The 21,334-nt window shown below is 38.5% G+C and overlaps 1 protein-coding gene across 2 annotated transcripts in view; it reads right to left on the reverse strand.

Moving 5' to 3' along the window:
• Smarcc1 (SWI/SNF related BAF chromatin remodeling complex subunit C1) overlaps positions 1–21,334 on the reverse strand; it is a 116,296-nt gene that overhangs the window by 82,234 nt on the left and 12,728 nt on the right. Inside the window, exons 4-10 of one of the 2 annotated variants that reach the window (XM_085688895.2) lie at positions 19,631–19,712; positions 16,992–17,084; positions 13,367–13,436; positions 9,103–9,169; positions 5,926–6,001; positions 4,407–4,532; positions 969–1,090 (exon numbers count right to left, since the gene is read on the reverse strand). In XM_085688895.2, the coding sequence (XP_085545021.1) occupies positions 969–1,090; positions 4,407–4,532; positions 5,926–6,001; positions 9,103–9,169; positions 13,367–13,436; positions 16,992–17,084; positions 19,631–19,712 (636 nt within the window). Of the gene's footprint in view, positions 1–968; positions 1,091–4,406; positions 4,533–5,925; positions 6,002–9,102; positions 9,173–13,366; positions 13,437–16,991; positions 17,085–19,630; positions 19,713–21,334 lie in introns of both variants that reach the window. The other variant, XM_048424312.3, reaches the window with a different exon arrangement.

Below are 21,334 nucleotides of genomic sequence, written 5' to 3' on the forward strand. Positions count from 1 at the left end.
TGGTCTATAAAGTGATTTCTAGGACAGCCAGGATTACACAGAAAAACCATGCCTCAAAAAGACAAAATAGAATATAAAATCAAATAAAACACAATATAACAAAACAAAAACCCCAAATTGTCACTCAAGACTGTCAGGAATGCTGTTGGGCTGTCAAGACATCCAACAGCTCAACAGTTACAGGTTCTATGTCAGTCATTTAATCACAAATGGGAGGGTTAGTCAGATAATAGCTATGGTGTGTCACAGAATTAAGCCTAGGCTATCCTAGAACATGATTTGTAGACTAGGCTATCCTAAAACCTTTAGTAACACTCCTACACTTGCCTTTCGAGACCCAACACACAGATCAGGATATGACTTTTTTTCTTTCTCTCTTTTCTTTTTGTTTGTTTGTTTGCTATTTTGTTTTTCAAGACAGGGCTTTGCTGTGTAGTTCTGGCTACCCTGGAACTCACTCTGTAGACCAAGCTGGCCTTGAACTCACAGAGATCTGCCTGCTCCTGCCTCACGAGTTCTGGAACTAAAGGTGTGTGCAACCACCACCAGGCCCCACGACATGATTTCTAGAATTCCTTACTTGACACCTTTTCAATATGTACTTACCCCCAAGGAGAAAAGATTGTATCTGAAGTGTTTTTATATAAATAAAACTTCTAGTAAAACTATCGAAATAAAAGATTTCTGTAAAAACTATCAGGCTGGCAGGATGGCTCAGACATATGGTCTGCCAACATGAGCTCCATCCTGGGACCCACCCTCACGGTAAAAGGTGAGAACCTATACATGCACCCATGCAATCAGAAATAAAAAAATTTAATGTAATAAATAAAACAAGTTAAAAGACAAGCTGTCAAAGTAAAAGATTTCAAAAAAGTCAAAAAGAATTATTTTTTAAGAAAACTCCAACATGAATATACAAACTAGTTTTCTCTCACAGACTTCCAAACATGCTACAAACATCTTACCCTTTCTTCCCACTCTTCTTCCGGGATTCTGTGGGTGTGGGAGGAGGAGGGGAAGGGGAATGTTTCCTTTTTCGGGCATTAGCTGATGCTTTTCGATCTCTCCTCTCTGGACTTCTGACTGGCTAGGAAGAAGTAAATGAAAAAAGGGATCAGACAACTTGTCATTCCTCAGTTTCTACAAACCTGTGTCCAAAGGTGACTTTTCATACACTGGATCACAGAAAATGAAGCAACAACACTATAGACCAAATACCAGCACAGAAAAAAGTTTCTTGATCCACAAAGCCAGTGGTTCTCAACCTGTGAGTCACAAACCTTTGGGGTGTATAATGGCCTATTCACAAGGGTTTGCATAAAACCATAGGAAAACACGGGTATTTATATTACAATTAGCAACAAAAATAATTTTATGGTTGGGGATCACAACAACATGAGGAAATGTATTAATGGGTTGCAGGATGAGGAAGGTTGAGATCCACTGCAGTGGGCAATATATCAAAACTGAAATGGTAACCAATATCCCACACCTATATAAAGTATACCACAATAAAGACATACTAAACCATACAAAACAAAACCCACCAGTGCTCAACATTTGTGCTCCCAGATGAAAGAAGCATTTTGGTAACTATTAATATAAATGAAACATGCTACTGAACACAGAAATTACAAGGTCAAATAACACTGTCAAAAGTGTCATTTATAAACCAGGCGGTGGTGGCGCACACCTTTAATCCCAGCACTTGGGAGGCAGAGGCAGGCAGATGAGTTCGAGGTCTACAGAGCGAGTTCCAGGACAGACTCCAAAGTTACAGAGAAACCCTGTCTCAAAAAATCAGAAATAAAAAAAAAAAAGTGTCATTTATAAAATAGTCTACTCTGAAAGTTGGGTACGCAAGTGCACAACTATAATCCCAGAAGTAGGAGGCAGAGGCAAGCAGAGAACTTGAGGCCAGCCTGGTCTACAGAGTGAGTTCCAGGACAGCAAAAATCACACAGAGAAAAGTTCTGCCTTGAAAAATAAACAAATAAAATACTTTGAGGATGAAATGTTCCAAAGTGGCAGAAGGTTTGCAAGTATTTGAAAAGCCCTAGATGTAGACTGAATTTTCAGCAAAAGAAAAAAAAATTAAGTATTAAAGGAGATATATATTTCTCAGAACAGGTCAAAATTTAAAACTTTTTATTAACAATCAAATCACAAAACAAATCCAAACTAAATATAATAAATTTTAAAATTTTGGGGGGCTGGAGATACATCTCAGATAAGAGTATTTGCTGCTACTTTGCCAAACACTCAGGTTCCTTTCCCAACATCCCATGTGGTCTCAAAACTGCCTAACTCCAGTTCCAGAGAACCCAATACCTCTTTACAGCTCCTTAGGCACTACAAAAACACTCGTACACATAAAATAAAGGATAGTCACTGTCAATGTCGGGCAGCCCAGCTCAGAAGAGTGAAACAGGTAAACAAGATGGGGTACGAGAGAGCATGCTATACCTTAAACTACTTGTTCTTAAAAATAAGATTAGGGGGGGCTGGAGAGATGGCTCAGCGGTTAAGAGCATTGCCTGCTTTTCCAAAGGTCCTGAGTTCAATTCCCAGCAACCATATGGTGGCTTACAACCATCTGTAATGAGATCTGGTGCCCTCTCTGGCCTGCAGGCACACATGTAGGCAGATATTGTATACATAATAAATGAATAAATATTAAAAAAAAAAAAAAATAAGATTAGGGTCAGGCATGGTAGGGCAGGGCCTTTAATCCCAGTACTTGGGAGGCAGACAGGTAATTATCTGAGTTCAAGGCCAGCCTGGTCTACAGAGTGAGTTCTTAGACAGCAGAGTTACACAGAGAAACCCTGTCCTTGAAAAAAAAAAAAACCAAAAAACCAAAAACATAAATAATTAAAAATTTAAAAATGAACAAAATAAACAGTGTGATAAAGATGTTTTAGTATTAAGGTAACAGATATGAAAATATGAGATTTATCTCTATTTTCTGTTAGTGGTTTTATACACACACAAAATATAAACACCAAAGAAGAAATGAAAAGGAGCAGGCCAGGCCGGGGAAACACTTATAATACAAGCACTAGATAGCCGAAGGCTAAAATTGCCAATTCAAGTTAGCTTGAACTACATACGAATTAGACTACACAGCAAATACTCGTTTAAAACAACAAAACAGAAAGGAAATAAAAGCAAAACAAATCCAATAGTCACAGATGAGAATTACCTTAAAATCTCAGGTCTCTTCACTGGATGTCACACATGCTCAATGGTTACAAAAGACTTTCTTTCTGACACCAAATCCTACTAATTATGAGGTTCTGTTTGTTTTTAGAGACAGGGCCTCAGTATGTAACTGTGGCTAGCTTGGAACTCACTCTATAGACCAGGCTGGCCTCAAACCCATGGGTCTACATGTTTCTGCCTCCTGAGTGCTGGGATTAAAGGCATGGATCATTCCTGGCAAAAATAGTGCTTTTTATGGAATCATGAGTAAATAGCCAGAACTGTGAATTTCAGTTAAACATATTTTTTTTAGGTTAGCATATGAAGTAATAGGTTTCATTGGGGTATCTTCATATAAATAAGAACCTGGGCTCAAAAGTAAATAAAGAGCATTAAATAGAAAACTCCCTACTCTTAGAACACTATGGCATTTTAATTCTCAGGATAATTTAAGACCAGTATTTCTGTACTGTTGTGTCTGCACTGAAAAAGTTACTGAATTATAATAAAGAAATTGAATTTCCTATGGAAAACTGGTAGAGAAGTCAGGCTGTATACTTATACATTATTTAAGAATATGAAAGTTATGTATGTATTACCTTGTAAGCTAAATTTTAAAATACATTTAAAAAGTAAAACATGGGGCTGGTAAGGACATGGTAATTCACAACAACTCAAGTTCCAGGAAATCTGGCAACCATACACAAACATACATGTAAGCAAAACACCAGTGCACATAAAGCAAAAATAATTAACTAAAATAACAACTTAGGGCTGATGAGGTGGGTCAAGAGGACCAGCTGCTTCTTCCAAGGGACCGAGGCTTGATTCCCAGCACCCACAATGCAGCTTCAAAGCCCCAGCTCTTCTGCTGTCCAGATACAATGCATGACAACACAGTGCACATACTTATGTAACACCACAGACAAAATTAATTGAAAATGTTAAAACTTGAAGCTGGTGGAGGAAACTAGCTGTACAACTACCGTACTATCTGACCCATTTTAATGATTCAGTCGGACTTCCATTTCTCTTTCTGTCAAGATGACAGCAGCTACCTGTTAATGATTCAGTAACTTGTACATGTACGTTGTAGGTGATGTCTCTTGGTGTGAATGTGGCAGTTTAGTAAGAAAAAAAACATGGAGAAGAAAAAAGAAAAGGCAACCATGGTCAAGAAACAGTGGCAAAATAAATACCTCTTCATTCTTTGTTGAAATTCGCTGACGAAAACTCACTGGCTTCCTGTTCTCATCCACTTCATAGTCCTCTTCATTCATCCACTCATTGAAAACATCAGTGTCCAAAATCCATTTTACATGAACCTAAAACCATATCAAGTTGACCCAATTATCATCTGACAGTAAAAATTTCCCTCCTCTTCCTTCAGGGTCCTTAAGACTATGCAGCAGATGACAGCTAGTACTCGTAAGGTCCAACCCACCAGAGGAATAATTATCTGATGGAGAATAGGAACTTTCTCACAGGTACACGATTTTGTCAAAAAAAACAAAGTTCCAGAACTATACTTATTCAAAGATAGAGACAAATATTTAGAATAGGAATAGGAAAAAAACATGTGTGCACCACCCTGCCCAGTCCTCAAGTTGTATGTTTTAAAAAACAAATTCTGCTCTACTTTTAAAAAGCTGTTTTAAAAAGGTGTTTCTGGGGGAAGATCATCAACAGGAGTTACCAAGGCCAGACTGTGTGAACAAAGACCCTTTCATTGCTACTCTGGAAAAACATCTGTCACCAGCAGTGGTGGCACACACCAATCCCAGCACTCGGGAGGCAGAGGCAGGTGGATCTCTGTGAGTCAGAGGTCAGCCTAGTCTACAGAGTGAGTTCCAGGACAACCAGAGCTACACAGAGAAATCCTATACACAAAAAGCCTATATTGGAGTATAATTCCAGAGTGCTAAATGTCCATAATGGTGCTGACATCATGGTGGCAGGAACAAAGTTGAAAGACGTTATTAATTCAAGGCACTCCTTCTAGTGAACTTCACAGCCCACAATTCTCACACTCTGCACTGGCTTTGGATTCTTCTCAAGCACACCACTCAGGAACTCCTAAAACCTTGATACTAAGTCATCAGGGACATGAATATTCTCTTGAACTAAGGATCTTAAAAGGAGACCATCATTATGCATCCCTTTTAAAAACACTGTGGCAGCCTGGGCATGGGCTCATTCCTATAATCTCAATACTAAAGGCTCCCAGGCAGAATGCTCATTACAAAATCAAGGCCAGGAAGGACTACATAGTAATGTCAGGGACAGCATAAGTAGTAACAGTTTATCAAATACAAATTTACTGTAGGCTATTACAGTGTGTAAAAATAATTTGTGTATGTTTTTATTTTCTTTACTTATTATTCATATATATATTATTAAGAATATTCTGCTTGTAGGGATGTCTATGTATCATAGGTGTTCTGGTGCATCAGATCTCGTAGAACATTGGTGTTGGCAATTGATCTTAGGTTCTAAGCAAGAACAAGTTCTTTAACTGCCCAGCCATCTCCAGTTTCAAGTATAATTTGTGGATTGGCTGTTTTGTTTTTATTTTTTCTAGAGAAGGTCTTTCTATACATGCTGGTCATCTAGGTTGGCTTTTAGCACACAGAGATCCGCCTGTATCTGTCTCCCAAGTACTGGGACTAAAGGCATGCACCACTAGGTCCAGTCAAGAATAATTTATGTTTTACAGACCTTCCATGGCTTTTCTGGAATTGGTGGATCTTCAATTTCAGCATCAACATCATTACAGTGGACCCAAGTGTCATAGCTAAAGCAAATCACAAACAAAAACAAAACAAAATTAGAAGCAAAGTCAATTTACTAGAGAGATTACTCAACCATTAAGAATATGTGTTACAAATATTAGGAACACATAGTAAAATGATGGGCCAATGAGAATGATTTGTGGGTTAAAAAAAAATTGTCACACATGCCTAACAACTTGAGTTCAAGTCCCAGAATTCACATATAAGTGAAGAACTGACTCCATGAAGCCATTCCCACATCCACATGTGTGCCATGAAAAGAGTGCTCCTACCCTCACATACACATTATATACTTACACATTAGTGCTTTAAAAAACAGAATTACCAGACACATTTTAGTTTCACCACCATCAATGAAATTAAACCAAGTTAAAATTGGCTGAATTAGTTAAAAAGAATTGAAATCGAGCTAATCCTTTGCTTAAAGCTGCTCCCCTAATGCAGCCTTCATTAGTCAGTACTATCACCTGGTGACTGTTTTTTCTCATAATTATCCCTAAGTCCTTCAGTCGCCACTGTCAGCTTGTGGTTTTTTCCAAACTAAACATTATAATACAAATATAACATTAACAATTTCTTTGATACTAGCATTCAGGGGTAACTTTCAAAGAAGAGTTTCCTCTTAGTTATTTCATTTAGGTTTTCAGTCATACCGCAGTTCTTAAATCTTACATCTGTCCCTTAAATGAATCTGAAACTCAAACCCAATAGGCAGTTCTATACTCTATAGCGTATGAGTAGTAACTGTTCCAAACCAAGCACCCTCAGAGTTCATCTTGCAATGCTCCACTGGCATCAACACTCACCAATGCACATTTTATGATGAAACCATCAGCAACTACCAAGTATGCCTCCAAAGTGTGTCCCGAGTCTGCACTCATATTTCTCCACTCTTCTTGCTAGTGTCCTACCCTTCCCATTGCTTTCCCAAGAATTGAGGGTATTCACATGATGATCTTTTCAAAAAGTTAAGCCCATTCTATAACTCAAAATTTTCCAGTGAATCTGAGCTGGTTAGGGTTTTTGTTTTGTTTGACAATTTGACACAAGCTACAGTAATCTGGAATGAAAGAGCCTCAATGTAGAAAAAGCCTACACCAAATTACAGTGTGGGCTCAGTTGCAGTAAGCTTGCTTGATTAATGTAATGATTAATGTAGGAGGCCCAGCCCACTGTGGACAGTAGCATGCTGCCAGTATCCAGCAATCCTTCAGTTTTTACCTCAGGTTCCCACCTAAAATTGCCCTTCAACAATGGAGCCAAATGAACATTTTCCTCACTGAGTTACTTTTGGCTATGGCTTTAATCACACCAATAGAAAGCAAGCTATAGACTTCAACCTACTAAGGGTGAAAGTCAAAATCACATCACATAGGCTTGCAAAGGTATCAAATCCTGCACTGTAGGCTTTCACTCACTCTAAGATTACAGGACAAAGTGGCATCATCAACATATGCTACTAGGTCTAGAATACCCATCATTGTCAAAATGTTCCCATAAATCCTCCCTTCTCACATTTACTCTCTCAAAGTTCCTCTGATTAGCAAGCTACAAATAGCTAAAGCACTTCCAAGAAAACTTTATGTATAAAATGATCTACTAAATGAAAAGCTTGTTAAAGTTACTACCGTATCCAATAAAATAATAAAACAAAGTGAAATGGTCTAACACGTGAAAGACCTTGAATTTGATTCCCAAAATGACAAAAACCATAAAAACGAAGGGACATTCAAATCAAGTATTTGTATGATAGCCATTATTTTGAATGGAGTTCAAAAGTAACCTGGAACCAGTCGTTTTTTTAAATTGAGTATCTGTTGTTTGTATGCATATAAAAGACATGTACAGAAACACACACACATGCATGCAAGCACGTCCACACACACACCCTCATGAATTTGTTTAGAATAGTTAAACCTAAGATTGGGGGGAGGCACTCTTGGTTAATTAATATACTAATCAAAGATTAGCATAGTGGGGGGAAAGTTAAATATATTCTTCCAAAGTTTTGATTATAAAGTATAAATATAAGTAGCTAAGAGAGGACAGCCTACAGTTACTAACAAAAATAAGTAAAGAAGTCTTGAGAAGGTAGGACCTGAGCCGACTCTACCCCAGTGTATTTGATTCTGTGTAACTGCTGAGCAGGTATTTTGAAAGCTATTTCCTGTCAGAATACTTGAGAGGACAACTTATTTTTTGGCACATGGCTTTAAGAGTCCAGTCCATAATCATGGATGGCATAGTAGGCATCAAAGCAGTTGAGTATGTGGTAGAGGATTGTTCACAAGGACACTGACAGGACAAAGAGGACCAGACTAGACAGAAAAAAAATATATGAATTACCCCAATTTTTTCATTACATAATGTACACTTATACTAGAATATCACACTGCATTTCATACATGTTAAATGTTTCTAATATTTAATTAATGAAGCTGGTTCAATGCTATAGCATTTAACCATCAGTGTAAAGACCTGGCTTAGTCCCCCACCCACCCCCCAAAAAAGAAAATAGAAAAAGAGAATAAAAGAAACAGGGAGGGCTAGAGAAATGGCTCAGCAGTTAGGAGCACTGGCTGCTCTTCGAGAGGTCCTGAGTTCAATTCCAAGCACCCACATGGTGGCTCACAACCATCTGTAATGAGATCTGGCACCCTCTTCTGGCCTGCAGGTATACATGCAGACAGAAGACTGTATACATAATAAATAAATAAATCTTTAAAAAAAAAAAAGAAACAGGGAAAGAAAAGAAAAAAACATTTAATCCCAGCATTTGGGAGGCAGAAGCAGGCATGTCTGTGAGTTAGAGGTCAGCCTGGTCTACACAGAAAGTTCTAGCACACGGGGAGTGGGAGGGTGTTGGGAGGAGGGGCGGAAATGGAAACTTTTATAATTTAATAAAATTACAAAAAAAAAAGAAAAAAAGAAAGTTCTAGCACAGTCATAGTTACATAGAGAAATCCTGTCTCAAAAAACAAAACAAGACAACAACAAAGAGATAGAAATGCTAATAAATTTTATCTTTATGCCCTGTGGGCATACACTGTTTTTATCAAGATAAACATGAACAACTACAGTAACAGTGTTAAAAACTGATTACCTGTCTGGGTAAAAGCCCCAGTGCACCAACACCTGCTTGTCTTTCTTCATCACTGGTCTCAACCAATCTTCTGAAAGAAAAAAAAATTAGTTCAACTGATGAAATGCCAAAATAAGAACTAGATTTATGTAGAATTTTAAAGAAAATATTTATCTTTATGTATGTATGTGTGCCCCAAGTATCACGTATGTACACTACATGTGTGCAGGAGTGCAAATGTCAGATGTCCTGTAACCTGAGGTTATACATATAGGTACCAGGAACCGAAGTCTGGTTCTTTGCAAAAGCAGTAAGTGCTCTGAACTATTCAGCCATCTCTCCAACTGCAAGTTTTAAATTTTCAAACAGGTTAAAGAGACATTTTTGGAGCTGGGGAAATAGCTAGTCAATAAAGGATTCAACACCAAAGTTTGAGGACCAAGTTCAGATCCCAGTGCTCAGCAGTCAAGAGCACACACATGCTGACTCTGGCAGGACCTGTAAAGTCTGACAACCATCTATAACCCCAGTTCCCAGGAATCCAACAGGCACACAAAAGATACACGTAAATGCATGCAGGCAAAACATTCACACACAAAAAGTAAAATAAATAAATCTAACTAAAAGTAACAATAATAAAGCTGAGTGTGGTGATGTGTGTCTGTATCTCCAGCACCGGGTGAAGAGAGACAGGCAAGTCACTGAAGTTCATTGGTCAGCTAGTCTTGTCAAAGAGGAGCTACAAGCTCATTAAATGATTCAAAAAATAAGGACAAGGGGCTGAAGAAATGAGGAGCAAGTAAGAACAGAACAATATTCAGTTCTTGCAGAGGATATTAAGAGTTCAGTTCCAACACTCACATTGGGAAACTCACAACAAACCCGATGTAATGGGGACCTAACACCTTCTTCTGACCACTGAAGGCACCTTTATTTACATGCACATATTCCCATATAGACACACACAATGAAAAAATAGATCTTAAGGGCCAGGCAGTGATGGTGCACACTTGTGATCCCAGCACTAGGGAGGCAGAGGCAGGTGGATCTCCGAGTTGGAGGCCAGCCTATATTGTGGGATATTCTGTATGTTGTGAAAAGGTTTTATCCCATTGGTTAATAAAGAAGCTGGTTTGGCCTACAGCAAGGCAGAATAATGGCAAGGGGTAAAGCCAAACTGAAAATATAGGGGAAAAGGGTGGAGTTGGGGAGATGGCAGCCAACCACTCAAGAAAGAGCATACCATCGGACCAGAAAAGTCAGAGCATATGGCAATACTTAGATGAACAGACATGGGTTAATTTAATGTTAAGCGCTAGTTACAAATAAGTATAGACTAAAGGCCAAATTGTTTGTAATTAATATGAAGCCTCTGAGTGATTATTTAGAAATGGCTGCAGGATGAGTAGGACAAAGAAACCTCTGTTTACAAGACTGATCTACAGAGTGAGTTCCAAGAGAGCCAAGGTTACACAAAGAAGCCCTATCTTTAAAAAAAAAAAAAAAAAAATCTAAAAAAGTAGAAACTGATCAAGAAAGACACTTAAATCCTATCTCCGACTGTCATGTGCATATATACGCACCAGCATCTTCCTCATGTGCTCCTCCTATAGGTCTAAAAGCAATGCACAGCACTATCACAGACAACATGTGGGTGCTGGTTGTCTTCTTCTACTAGATAGATCCCAGGGACTGAACTCAGGTCGACAGTCTTGGCAACAAAAACCTTCAAACACTGAACTACCTCCAACAAACCTCTGGATACAGTAAAAATTGCTGTAGGGATACTGAATCTATCTTCAAAGATTGTGCTGATTTAAATTTGGCTTTTTTTCAATTATTAGTCATATGTCTTTAAGGTTAAATCTTCTACATAAAGAATGTAGATTTACACCAGGCAGTGATGGTACACGCCTTTAATCCCCAGCATTTAGGAGGCAGAGGATCTCTGTGAGTTCAAGGCCAACCTGATCTAAGAGCTAGTTCCAGTACAGATTCCAAAGCTACAGAGAAACCCTGTCTCGAAAAGAAAAAAAAATGTATATTTATGTGTCTACATAGCTATTATTTTTGCCATTGGGAAATTTTTCACAGGCTTCACTGCCAAAAACCCTACTACCCAAATCAGCCCTGATAGTAGCTACCTTTTGTTCCTATCATTCTGAAAGGTCACACATTTGAAGATGGAGTCAGCACCCCTAAAGCTGTCTTCATGACATGGACAGCAGATGAAGGCATCTGCAGCCAAGACTTAGAACATGAGGTGGATAGCTGAAAGCCACATGGTGGGAAAAGAAAACCAACTTTGACACAACATCCTCTGACAGTGATACGCATATATCCACATACAATAAAAAGAGAGAACTCCACAAGTTGTCCTCTGACCTCCCTCCATGCACCCAAAACCACATGTGTATATAATAAACATATACAAATTTTTTGTCCGGTGATCCATCTGCTTCTGCTTCTCAAGTGCTGGGATTAAGGCATGTACCACTATGCCCAGTTATATATTAATATTTTAACTGAAAAAACAAAATATTCAAGGAAAGGATAGGAATTGTACCTCATTATGCGTGTAGAAAAGAACCACTAAATGGAATTACTTAAGAATGGAATGTTTTTCCCCTATCCAAAACTTTATACAAACTGAGAAACATGGGTTTTTCGTTTCTGTTTTTTTGTAATGTACGACAGGCATACGCCTTTAATCCAATCCAGCATGAAGGCAGAGGCAGGTAGAACTGTGTGAGTTCAAGGCCAGCTTGGTCTACAAAACAAGTTCCAGGATAGTCCAAGCAGTTACACGGAGAAACTGTCTCAATCAATAAAAAGACGGAAAGAGAAATGTACCAAAACCAGAGTTGGAGAAAACAAAAGTACCTAAAACAATTCTAAAGAAAATAAAAAACCTAAGCCAGCCATAGCCGAGTTAAAGGCCACAGGAGAACTCAATGAGACCATCTCTAAAAAGAAAACAAAAAGAACCGCCAACAGGGGCTAGAGTAGTTAAGAGTATTGGTTGTTTGTCCAGAGGACCCAAGTTAGATTTCCAGAACCTACAAGATGGCTCACAATCCTTTAACTCTTGTCCCAGAGGACCAGACGGCTCCTGCAGATGCTACATGCACATGGTATATAGACACACACATAGGCAAAACACAAAAAAAGCAGCCTGGTCTACAAGTTAGTTTCAGGGCAGCTAGGGCTGTTACACAGAAAAACCCTGTCACAAAAAAAGCCAAAATAATAAACAAATAAACAAACAAACAAACTGAAAAATCAAGCCTGGTGCAAGACTTTTATTCCAGTCCTCAGGAGGCAGAGGCAAGCAGCTCTGACTTCAGGCCAGCCTGGTCTACAGAGTAAGTTCTAACCCTGTCTAAATCCTGTCTAATAAAAGTAATAAAATTACAAAAAAAAACAAAAAACAAAAACAAAACTCTAAGATATTAAAAAACAGAAAAGACATCAATGAACTTAAAAATTAATTGTTTGGGGGGCTGGAGAAATGGTTCTGCAAGAGCACTGGCTACTCTTCTAGAGGTCCTGAGTTCAATTCCCAGAACCCACATGGTGGCTCACAACCATCTGGGATCTGATGCCCTCTTCTGATTTAAAAGTGTACATGTAGGTAGAACAATCATATACAGAAAATAAATAAATTTTTAAAAAAATTGTTTTTTAACAGGCATGCTCAAACAGAAGATGAGATAAGTTTATGAGAAGTTACTTGAAATATCCAATCAGAGAAAGTTAAAGGACTAAACTGAAGAACTTTAGGGATTTATAAATACTACTGAGCAAATCAATAACCCTACAAAGCAGCATTTGGGAGACTGAGGGAGAATTTCAATTCAAAGCCAACATGAATGTGTGCTACATCGTAAGAATCAAAAACGAACAAAAAACACCATCACTTTAATGTAAGAGTGGGTATTCAAGTTGGATGGGTCAGGCAACCCATACTCTTGCCTCACAGGAAAAAAACTAACTTACACACATTGTCCCTCTGATCCTCTTGCCTCTATGAGCTCACCATAATAAATAAATCTTTAAACACTGCTACATTAGAACAAGTCTAACTGGTTAGAGCACTGAGCAGCACAGGTAAAATCTTACTTTCTAAAAGAATCAAATGATATATTCAGACTAACAAATGCAGGGCAAGTGATACAATAAACAAAATGAAGAACTCTAGGTTTTAATGGTGGCATATTTAGCCATTTTACAAGAAGGCCCCATTATTTAAACATCACAATACAACATATAAAAGCTAACTTACCATCCTCTTGTGAGGAAGGACATGGATAAATATGGTGGGAAGCCTTTGACTTTTCATCAGTAAATGTCCCCTGCAAAGCAAACAAACAAGCAAGAGAGAAATAAGGCCTACGGCAAGAAAGCTGTTCGATGCTGGATGCAAATTTTCTAAGAAATATAAAAGTACTGGGTTTTAAAGATAATTTTTGGTTAAGAAAAGAAATAGTGGTTAATAACAGAATTTACCAACATAAGCATACCTGAAGTTCTTCAAATTCTTTCAAAACCATCATAAAAAATGAGTGTGGAAATGCAACAACATAAGGATAACTGTAATATGTATTTACCTTGCAAAATTATAAGGTTTTTAGCTAGACCTGCAACCTGAGAAGTTGGGAAACAGGAAGCTAGAGAACTGAAGGTCACTAGCTACTCTGAGACTGCCTTACTAAAGCAAAAAGAACATAAAACAAAAATCCCAGGTTTAGGTGTAGAGCCTAGGATAGTCTCAAGCTCTTCGTCTTCTTGCCTTAGCTGTTCAGCACAAATGACCTCTATTAACTGACATGAATTTTGGCAAGTAAACTAGGACTACATCAATAACATACAGGACACCAAATCAAGCACAGTGTACATTATACATGTTACTGTCATTTTACATCAATGTTGGAAAACTACTACAAAAATTAAGGTTATGGCTAAGCCAAAGACTACTAAATATATCTAGAACATGAACTCAAAGCCATTTAGACTAACAACTGCTTACATGCAAACAAAGAAAAGTCATGTGATGAGGAAACTCTGTCAACCAATCACATTTAGTTAAGGCATGGCTATCTGTGGCCCAGGAAGAAAAACTGGGAGGACCGAGGTGCGCGTGTCTGCAGGACAGATAGGAAGTCAGACCTCCCACTCTTGTAGCCTGAGTTTCCCCTTATAACCATTAAAATATAATTGTTATTCTTGAGCTGTCCTGGTTATTTAACGGACCGACCTAAGTAGCAACAGTCATGCATTCAGTTTTAAGTAGCAACTCAAGGCATCCTCTGAATTTCTCCTTTAACAATTATTTACTCATTATTTCAATTCAAGAAATATAATGCTACTTCATCTATAGAAAACTAGATAAGAAAAAATTAAGCACTAGCTGAAATAGTTATCTGCCTCATAAGATAAAAACTTCACGATAACAGTACTATTGATGTAGAGTTTTGAGTGGCCATCACAAGTGGAAAAGGAGTACCAATGTCTAAGAGTATGAGTCAATATGCGATAGACCTTGCCCTGTGGAACCTCAGCTCTGTGGTTTGTTATTCAGACGGCACAGCAAGGTATTCTGTGCACGTCATCTGTGGAGTAGGAAATTTGATTTTACGTATATCAGTGTTTTGCCTGAGTGTATGGTTGTGTACCGCCTGAGTGTCTGGTGCCTAGGAAGGCCAGAAGGTGTTGGATACTCTAGAACTGAAGAAACAAGATTGCGAGCTGCCATGTGAGTGCTAGGAATCAAATGGAGGTCCTCTGAAGAACTACCAGTACTATTAACCTGAGCTATTCTTCCAGTCTCATGATTTTTTTGTTTATTTATGTATATGAATGTCTTGCCTGTATTGGTCTTTCAACGGTGTGTGCATGGTACCCACAGAAGTCAGAAGAGAACTTCAGTTGTGAGCTACTGTGTGGTTGGAGAAAACTGAATCTAGGTTCTTTATATTTTATTTTATTTTTTAGTTCTTTGAGACAAGGTTTCTCTGTAGCTTTGGTGCCTGTCCTGGAACTAGCTCTTGTAGATCCGGCTGACCTCGAACTCACAGAGATTTGCCTTCCTCTGCCTCTCGACTGCTAGGATTAAAGGTTCTTTACAAGAACAAGTGCTCTTAACCACTGAGACATCTCTCCAGCATGAAAGTGAGTAATAACAATGGCTCTCTCTAAAGACTTTTGTTGGAACTTAGACTCATCTACAGAGTGACATTCAGGGCTATTATACAGATAAACCCTGTCTCAAAAACAAAAAACCAAACAAATAAAAAAACAAAAAGGAAAGAAAAAAGTAGAATATTTTGGGGCTTGACAGATGGTTCAGAGGTTAAGGGCGCCCTCTACTTTTACAATGAACCTTGGTTCCCAGCTAGCATTTCCATGAAATCTGATGCCCTCTGACTTCAACAGGTACTCTCACATGCATACATTTTTAAATAAATAATAAGTAAGCCTGTCTCAATGGTATATGCCTTTTATTACAGTACTCAAGAAGCAGAGGCAAGTAGATATTAGTGAGTTTAAGGCCAACCTCGTCTACAAACCAGCAAGAGCTACACAGTAAGAACCTACCTAAAATAAATAAATAAATAAATAGGATAGATTCCATGTGAGTCATTAACTCATTTAAAATGTCCCAGTGAAGTTGCGATTAGTGTTCAAAGACAATACTATTATTAGTGACTCCTGAGATGGATTCTCTGCAATTCTATGAAACCAGGGCTGGAGCTAGATAAAACTCCAATACAAGAGACTAGAACATATGAAGCCCTCCCTGGTTCTGAACTCCAGCAGCACTAGAAGACTTTATGAAACCAGCTAGAAATGCTACTATTTCTCTCAATTGTGTTCTTATTTGTTATAAATAAACTAGTCACAATAAACATTACAAAATAAGTAGGCATTACCTCCAGTAAAATTTGCAGAAATAATTCCTAACTTCAGCTTAAAGGCAAGAACAAGTAGGTTATTTTATTCTATTTCTGCTCTCTTAACAAGTACATGAAGCTAAGCTGCACTTGACTATCACATAATAAACAGACACCCCAAAAGAGAAAGGCTTAGATCTGTTGAAAGCAGTAACACTTGTTCTACAAGGAAGGGAACTCACCACCCCACCCAACAACAGCCTGTACTATTTATACGCTACATTGAATTAGACTATTTATATCTTTGGAAAGCATGTTACATGTAAGGGAAAGACAACAACATGTGTAATTATATAGAGGGAACTTTATGCATAAACTAAAACAAACTATTGGCTTTTATGGATTTTAAGTATTTTACTAAAATGTAAGACATATTTCAAATGTTATTAATTTTTGCAGCTGAAAAAAGAAGGTATTTCATGAGGCGTTTCACTGTGGTAAAAAAACTAGCATTACAGGAAAAAGAAAAAAGGAAAAAAAAAACAGCCTAAAATGAAGTAAGATGATGGAAATATCAGCAGCAGTGGACGGCCTTGCTGTACTGCCTCAGCTGGTCTGAAGCCCCACACATCAAGTAGCCAATATCCAGAGGCATGCACTCTAGCATCCTTGTGCCATCAAGCGATCCTGGAAACCTGAATTTTTCTACTTGTTTTACAAAGACCTACATAAATACATTGGGGGGGGGGGTGTTAAAGTACATTTCACCTCCTGCAAGCAATAATCTTGCTACCAACTCTCTTTTGTGACCTTGCAGGTTCTGAGTTAGAGATTATATGGGCCACTGAAGTATGAAAGTAAACTCCTCAGACGATCATAACTTATCCCATTGACTACTGAGCTCCTACCGGGGATGCAGAAATTCAGACAAATCTTTCCTTTAAAGCAGACACACAAAGCGCAAATTTTGTCATTAAAAAGTTAACTACCCTGCACTGAAGGGATCATAGTTATTACCTGATGTCGTTTGATGATATCTTTCAATTTATTAGCCAACTTCAAATCAATGTCTGGAATGAGGTAGATGTTGGGTCTAGTCAGACAATTGTTCTGAGAAAACAAAAAGACAGACTTTGAAATTCAAAAGGTTCTAAAATGGTATGTACACTGACTATTCATCATCCTTACATTTTATTTTTTTAAAATATGTGAAAATTGCTTACCAATGGCACACATGAAGTCATCAGACAAATATGTGGGGACTAGAGACTGAACTTAGGTCGTCAGTCTTGGCAGCAAGGGCTGCCCACTAAGCCATCTCACAAATCCCTGACTACTCATTATCTTAATGACTGAACTTGACTTTCAAATCTTCATTTCTTAAGATAGGAAAACATCTTTTTTTTTCTTTTTGTTTTGGTTTTTGGTTGAGACAGGGTTTGTGTAGCCCTGGCTATCCTAAAACTCTGGTCTGCCTGCTTCTGCCTCCCATGTATTGTGATTAAAGGCGTGTCCACCATGCCCATCTTGGAAGACATTTTTTGATACACAATATGATAGTCTTATCTCAAAATAAAAGAGATGGCTTAGTAGGCTATTTAAAAATATCCCCAAAACCCTTCTGCAGCTAAACAACTACTTCTGACAATCACTTGAAATGAACCGATTTCAAAGTCAAAAGCACCAGGCCTCCACTGCCAGCACTGGTCTACACAGTGAGATCCAGGACGCCAGAGCTACATGAGACCCTGTCTCAACCCCAACCACCACAATAAATAAATAAATTAAATAATAAATAAAGGTCGGGGAGAAGATTCAGTGGGTGAAGTTCTGGGTACACATAAGGAATTGATTTTAAATGCCCAGTCCCCCACAGAAGCTGATAGTAGTGGCATACATATATGGACCAAGCTGATGTCTCTGAAGCACAAGAGACAAGTTATCATCCTATTGAGCTTCCTGGCCAGGCACTAGCCAAAATGGCTGAGGACCAGGTTCAGTGACAGAGTCTATCTCAACAAGGGGAGGTAGAGAGATGTCTCAGCTGTTATTCCAGAGAACTCAAGTTCAACTGCTAGCACCCACATGGCAGCTCACTCCAGCTACAGGGAATCTGGCGCCCTCTTCTGACCTCTGTAGGCACTGCACCCAGTCCACAATCATACAAACAGGCAAACACTCAAATACATAAAATAAAAACAGAATCTTTTTTAAAAAAAATTAGGTGAGGGTTAGTGTAGTGAGATGGTTCAGCACAGGAAACTGTGAGCTGTGCAAGCCTAGCAATCTGAGTTCCATCCCCAGCACCCACATAAATGTGGAGAGAAAGAACTGACTCCCCAAGTTTTCTCTCACCCATAATTACACATGTACACAAAAATCAACTTCTCGCTCAGGGAGGTGGAGGTGCAGGCATTTAATCCCAGCACTTGGTAGGCAGAGAAAGTCAGATCTCTGTGAGTTCAAGGCCAGCCTGTTGTCTAGAGTTCTAGGACAGCAAAGACTACAAGGAAACACCCTCTCTCTCTTTTTTAAATAATACATTTGATTTTGTTTATTGGAGTGAGGGTATCAGCTCCCTGAGAACTAGAGTAACAGACAGTCGTGAGCTGCCATGTGGGTGCTGGGAATTAAACCTGGGTCCTCTGGAAGAGCACTGGAGCCACTTCTCTAGCCCAGAAAAACTGTCTCAAAAAAAGAAAAAAAAAGGGGGGGGGGACACAAAACAACAGCAACAACAAAAATCCATGGGGTGAAAGTATCTGTCAGTGGTACAGTGCTCACATAGTCCATGGCCCTGGGTTCCATCCTCAACACCATGAAACCAAAAAAATAAAAGGAAAGAGAAAATGGAAATAAAAAAATAAAGCATCTCTGCATCCAAATTATAATCTAGCTGAGAGGAAAGTAGCCACTTATTATACAACCATGGAACATATCAAAAGAAAATGACTCCATAAAGCCAACATTATGATCAGAATGCTTATGGTAAGGAGAAATGACAACGCAGGCACTTCTTTAATCCAGCACGCAGAAGGCAAGTGAAGCTCTATGCTCTATGAGCCCCAGGTCAACTAGGGCTCCATTATGAGAAAACTGGCTTGAATAATAAATGAAATAAAAATAGCGCATTATTTCACAAAAAATGTCAGATACTAGTTGAGTATGGTGGTACAGGTCTTTAATCCAGCATTTGGGAAGCAGAAAGAAGAATCTCTGTGAGTTCAAGGCTACCCTGATCTACACAGTGAGTTCCAGAACAGCCAGGACTAAAACGACACAGTCTCAAAAATATGAAAAGAAAAATAGTAAGAGATTGATGGTCTTTAAACGATCAGATGAATTATAGCTCTAATTCCCCCACACAGAAAAACAATAAGATTTCAGAAAATTCCTTTAATCTTTTGGCAATCCAATAAAGACAATCTTAGAACTGAAGCCTATTATATTAAAGAATAAAATAAAACCTCAACCTGAGCTAGTGATTCAGGCACCCAACTTAGGAATGGATGCTACTGAAGCAGGATCTGTAGGCCACTCTGGGTCTAAAGAAGCCCTACCTAAAAACATGAAAGAAGGGGAAGAACAAGAGGAAAAGGAGGAAGGAGAAAGAAGAGGGGAGAAAGGAAGGGACAAGGCCCAATTGTCCTACTTACTTGTACCAACGTTTTTTCAATGTTCATGAACATTTCAACATTACGATCCATTCGGGATGGATTCTGAAGATCAAATCTGCGCCTAACAAAGAAAAAAAAAAGCCTTTACTAAGTCCATTTCCAGTCTTACAGATAAGTAGAAACTCCATTTTAGAATTAAACTCAAATGAATTAGAAAGGCTTGGAAACTAAGCTAGCACTGTATAAAGTATATGGAGATAGTCTCAAAGTACTATGAGAATACACACTATCAATATCATCATAATACACAATATTTTGGGCTGGTAAGATGGCTCAGTGAGTAAAGGCACCTGCCTTCAATACCGATGACCAGAATTCGATTCACAGAACTCACACAGTAGGAGAACGGACTCCAAAATTTGTCCTCAGATCTCCACTCATACACACACACACATACTTGTACCTCCACTCATACACACACACACACACACACACACACACACTCGGACCGCCACTCACACATATGCGCACACACACACACACAGATACATACAAAGTTAAAAAAAATTATTGAAATTTTTTAAAAGTGATACGCCAGTCAAAATGAAGTACCAATGCTATTCCTATTTTCCTTCAGTCTAAGCTATATTACATAATACAAGAAGTTCACAAGGCTGGGGACACAGCTTGTGATAGAATGCTTGCTTAACATAAAGAAGGGTTCGACCCCAAACACTACAAGGGAAGAAATGTAAAATAATGGCAGCTCAGATTTAAGAAAAGGGAACCTTCTGATATAAGGATAAGGTAAGATATATATAAATAAGCTTAAAAGTGACTTTGTTCAAGGCTGGCACAACGTTTCTGCAGTGGATGATGACAAGGCTGACAAACTCAAAGCCATCCCTAGTACCCACATGGTAGGAAAACTGATTCCAAAAGTTGTTCTCTGACCTCTACATGGGTGATGCACGTGCCCGTGCACACAGACAAAAGTAAAAATATTTAGTTATTGTGCTGCCAAGCATGGCAGCACACGCCTTTAATCCCAGCAATCAGGAGGCAGAGGCAAGTGAATCTCTGTGAGTTCCAGGCCAGCCTGGTCTACACATAGAGTTTCAGAACAGCCAGTTCTACAAAAAAACAAAACAAAACAAAAAACTCACAAAAGGGGGGGGGGGTGTGGAATTTTAATTGTAAGACAGAAAGTACAACACACACAAACACACAAATGGGTGTCATACACATGTGTGAAAGTCAGAGAAACTGTTCACAACTCTGCAAATGAACATAAACGTTATGCCAATCTTTCAACCCTGCTAAGCACCCACATCAGGGGGTTCACAACTGCCTGTAACTCCAACTCCAAAGGATTTGGTGCCTTCTTCAGGCCTCCGTTGACACCTAAACTCACATATACACACACCTAGACATACATACATACACACATAACCAAAAATTAAACACATATACATAAAAAATAAAAATTTATCTAACAATAAACCATGTTAAATTATTCTAAAGTGTACCAGCAAATTCCAAAACATGATCACATATGCATCTCCAGCACATAGGGAAAAAGTAAATGCAGGACTCAACAATGGAAGAGTCCTCACAGACAACATCCTTAGCCCATGAATCAGTTACCCTAAAAGCAGATCCATGAAAAGAGTTCTATAGTCAGTCTTTATAAGACAAAACACAAACTTACTGAGTGGGTGAGTGGGGAGATCAAAAATCAGT

This window comes from Myodes glareolus, chromosome 4 (genome assembly GCF_982192425.1).
Source record: "Myodes glareolus chromosome 4, mMyoGla1.1, whole genome shotgun sequence".
Taxonomy (NCBI): domain Eukaryota; kingdom Metazoa; phylum Chordata; class Mammalia; order Rodentia; family Cricetidae; genus Myodes; species Myodes glareolus.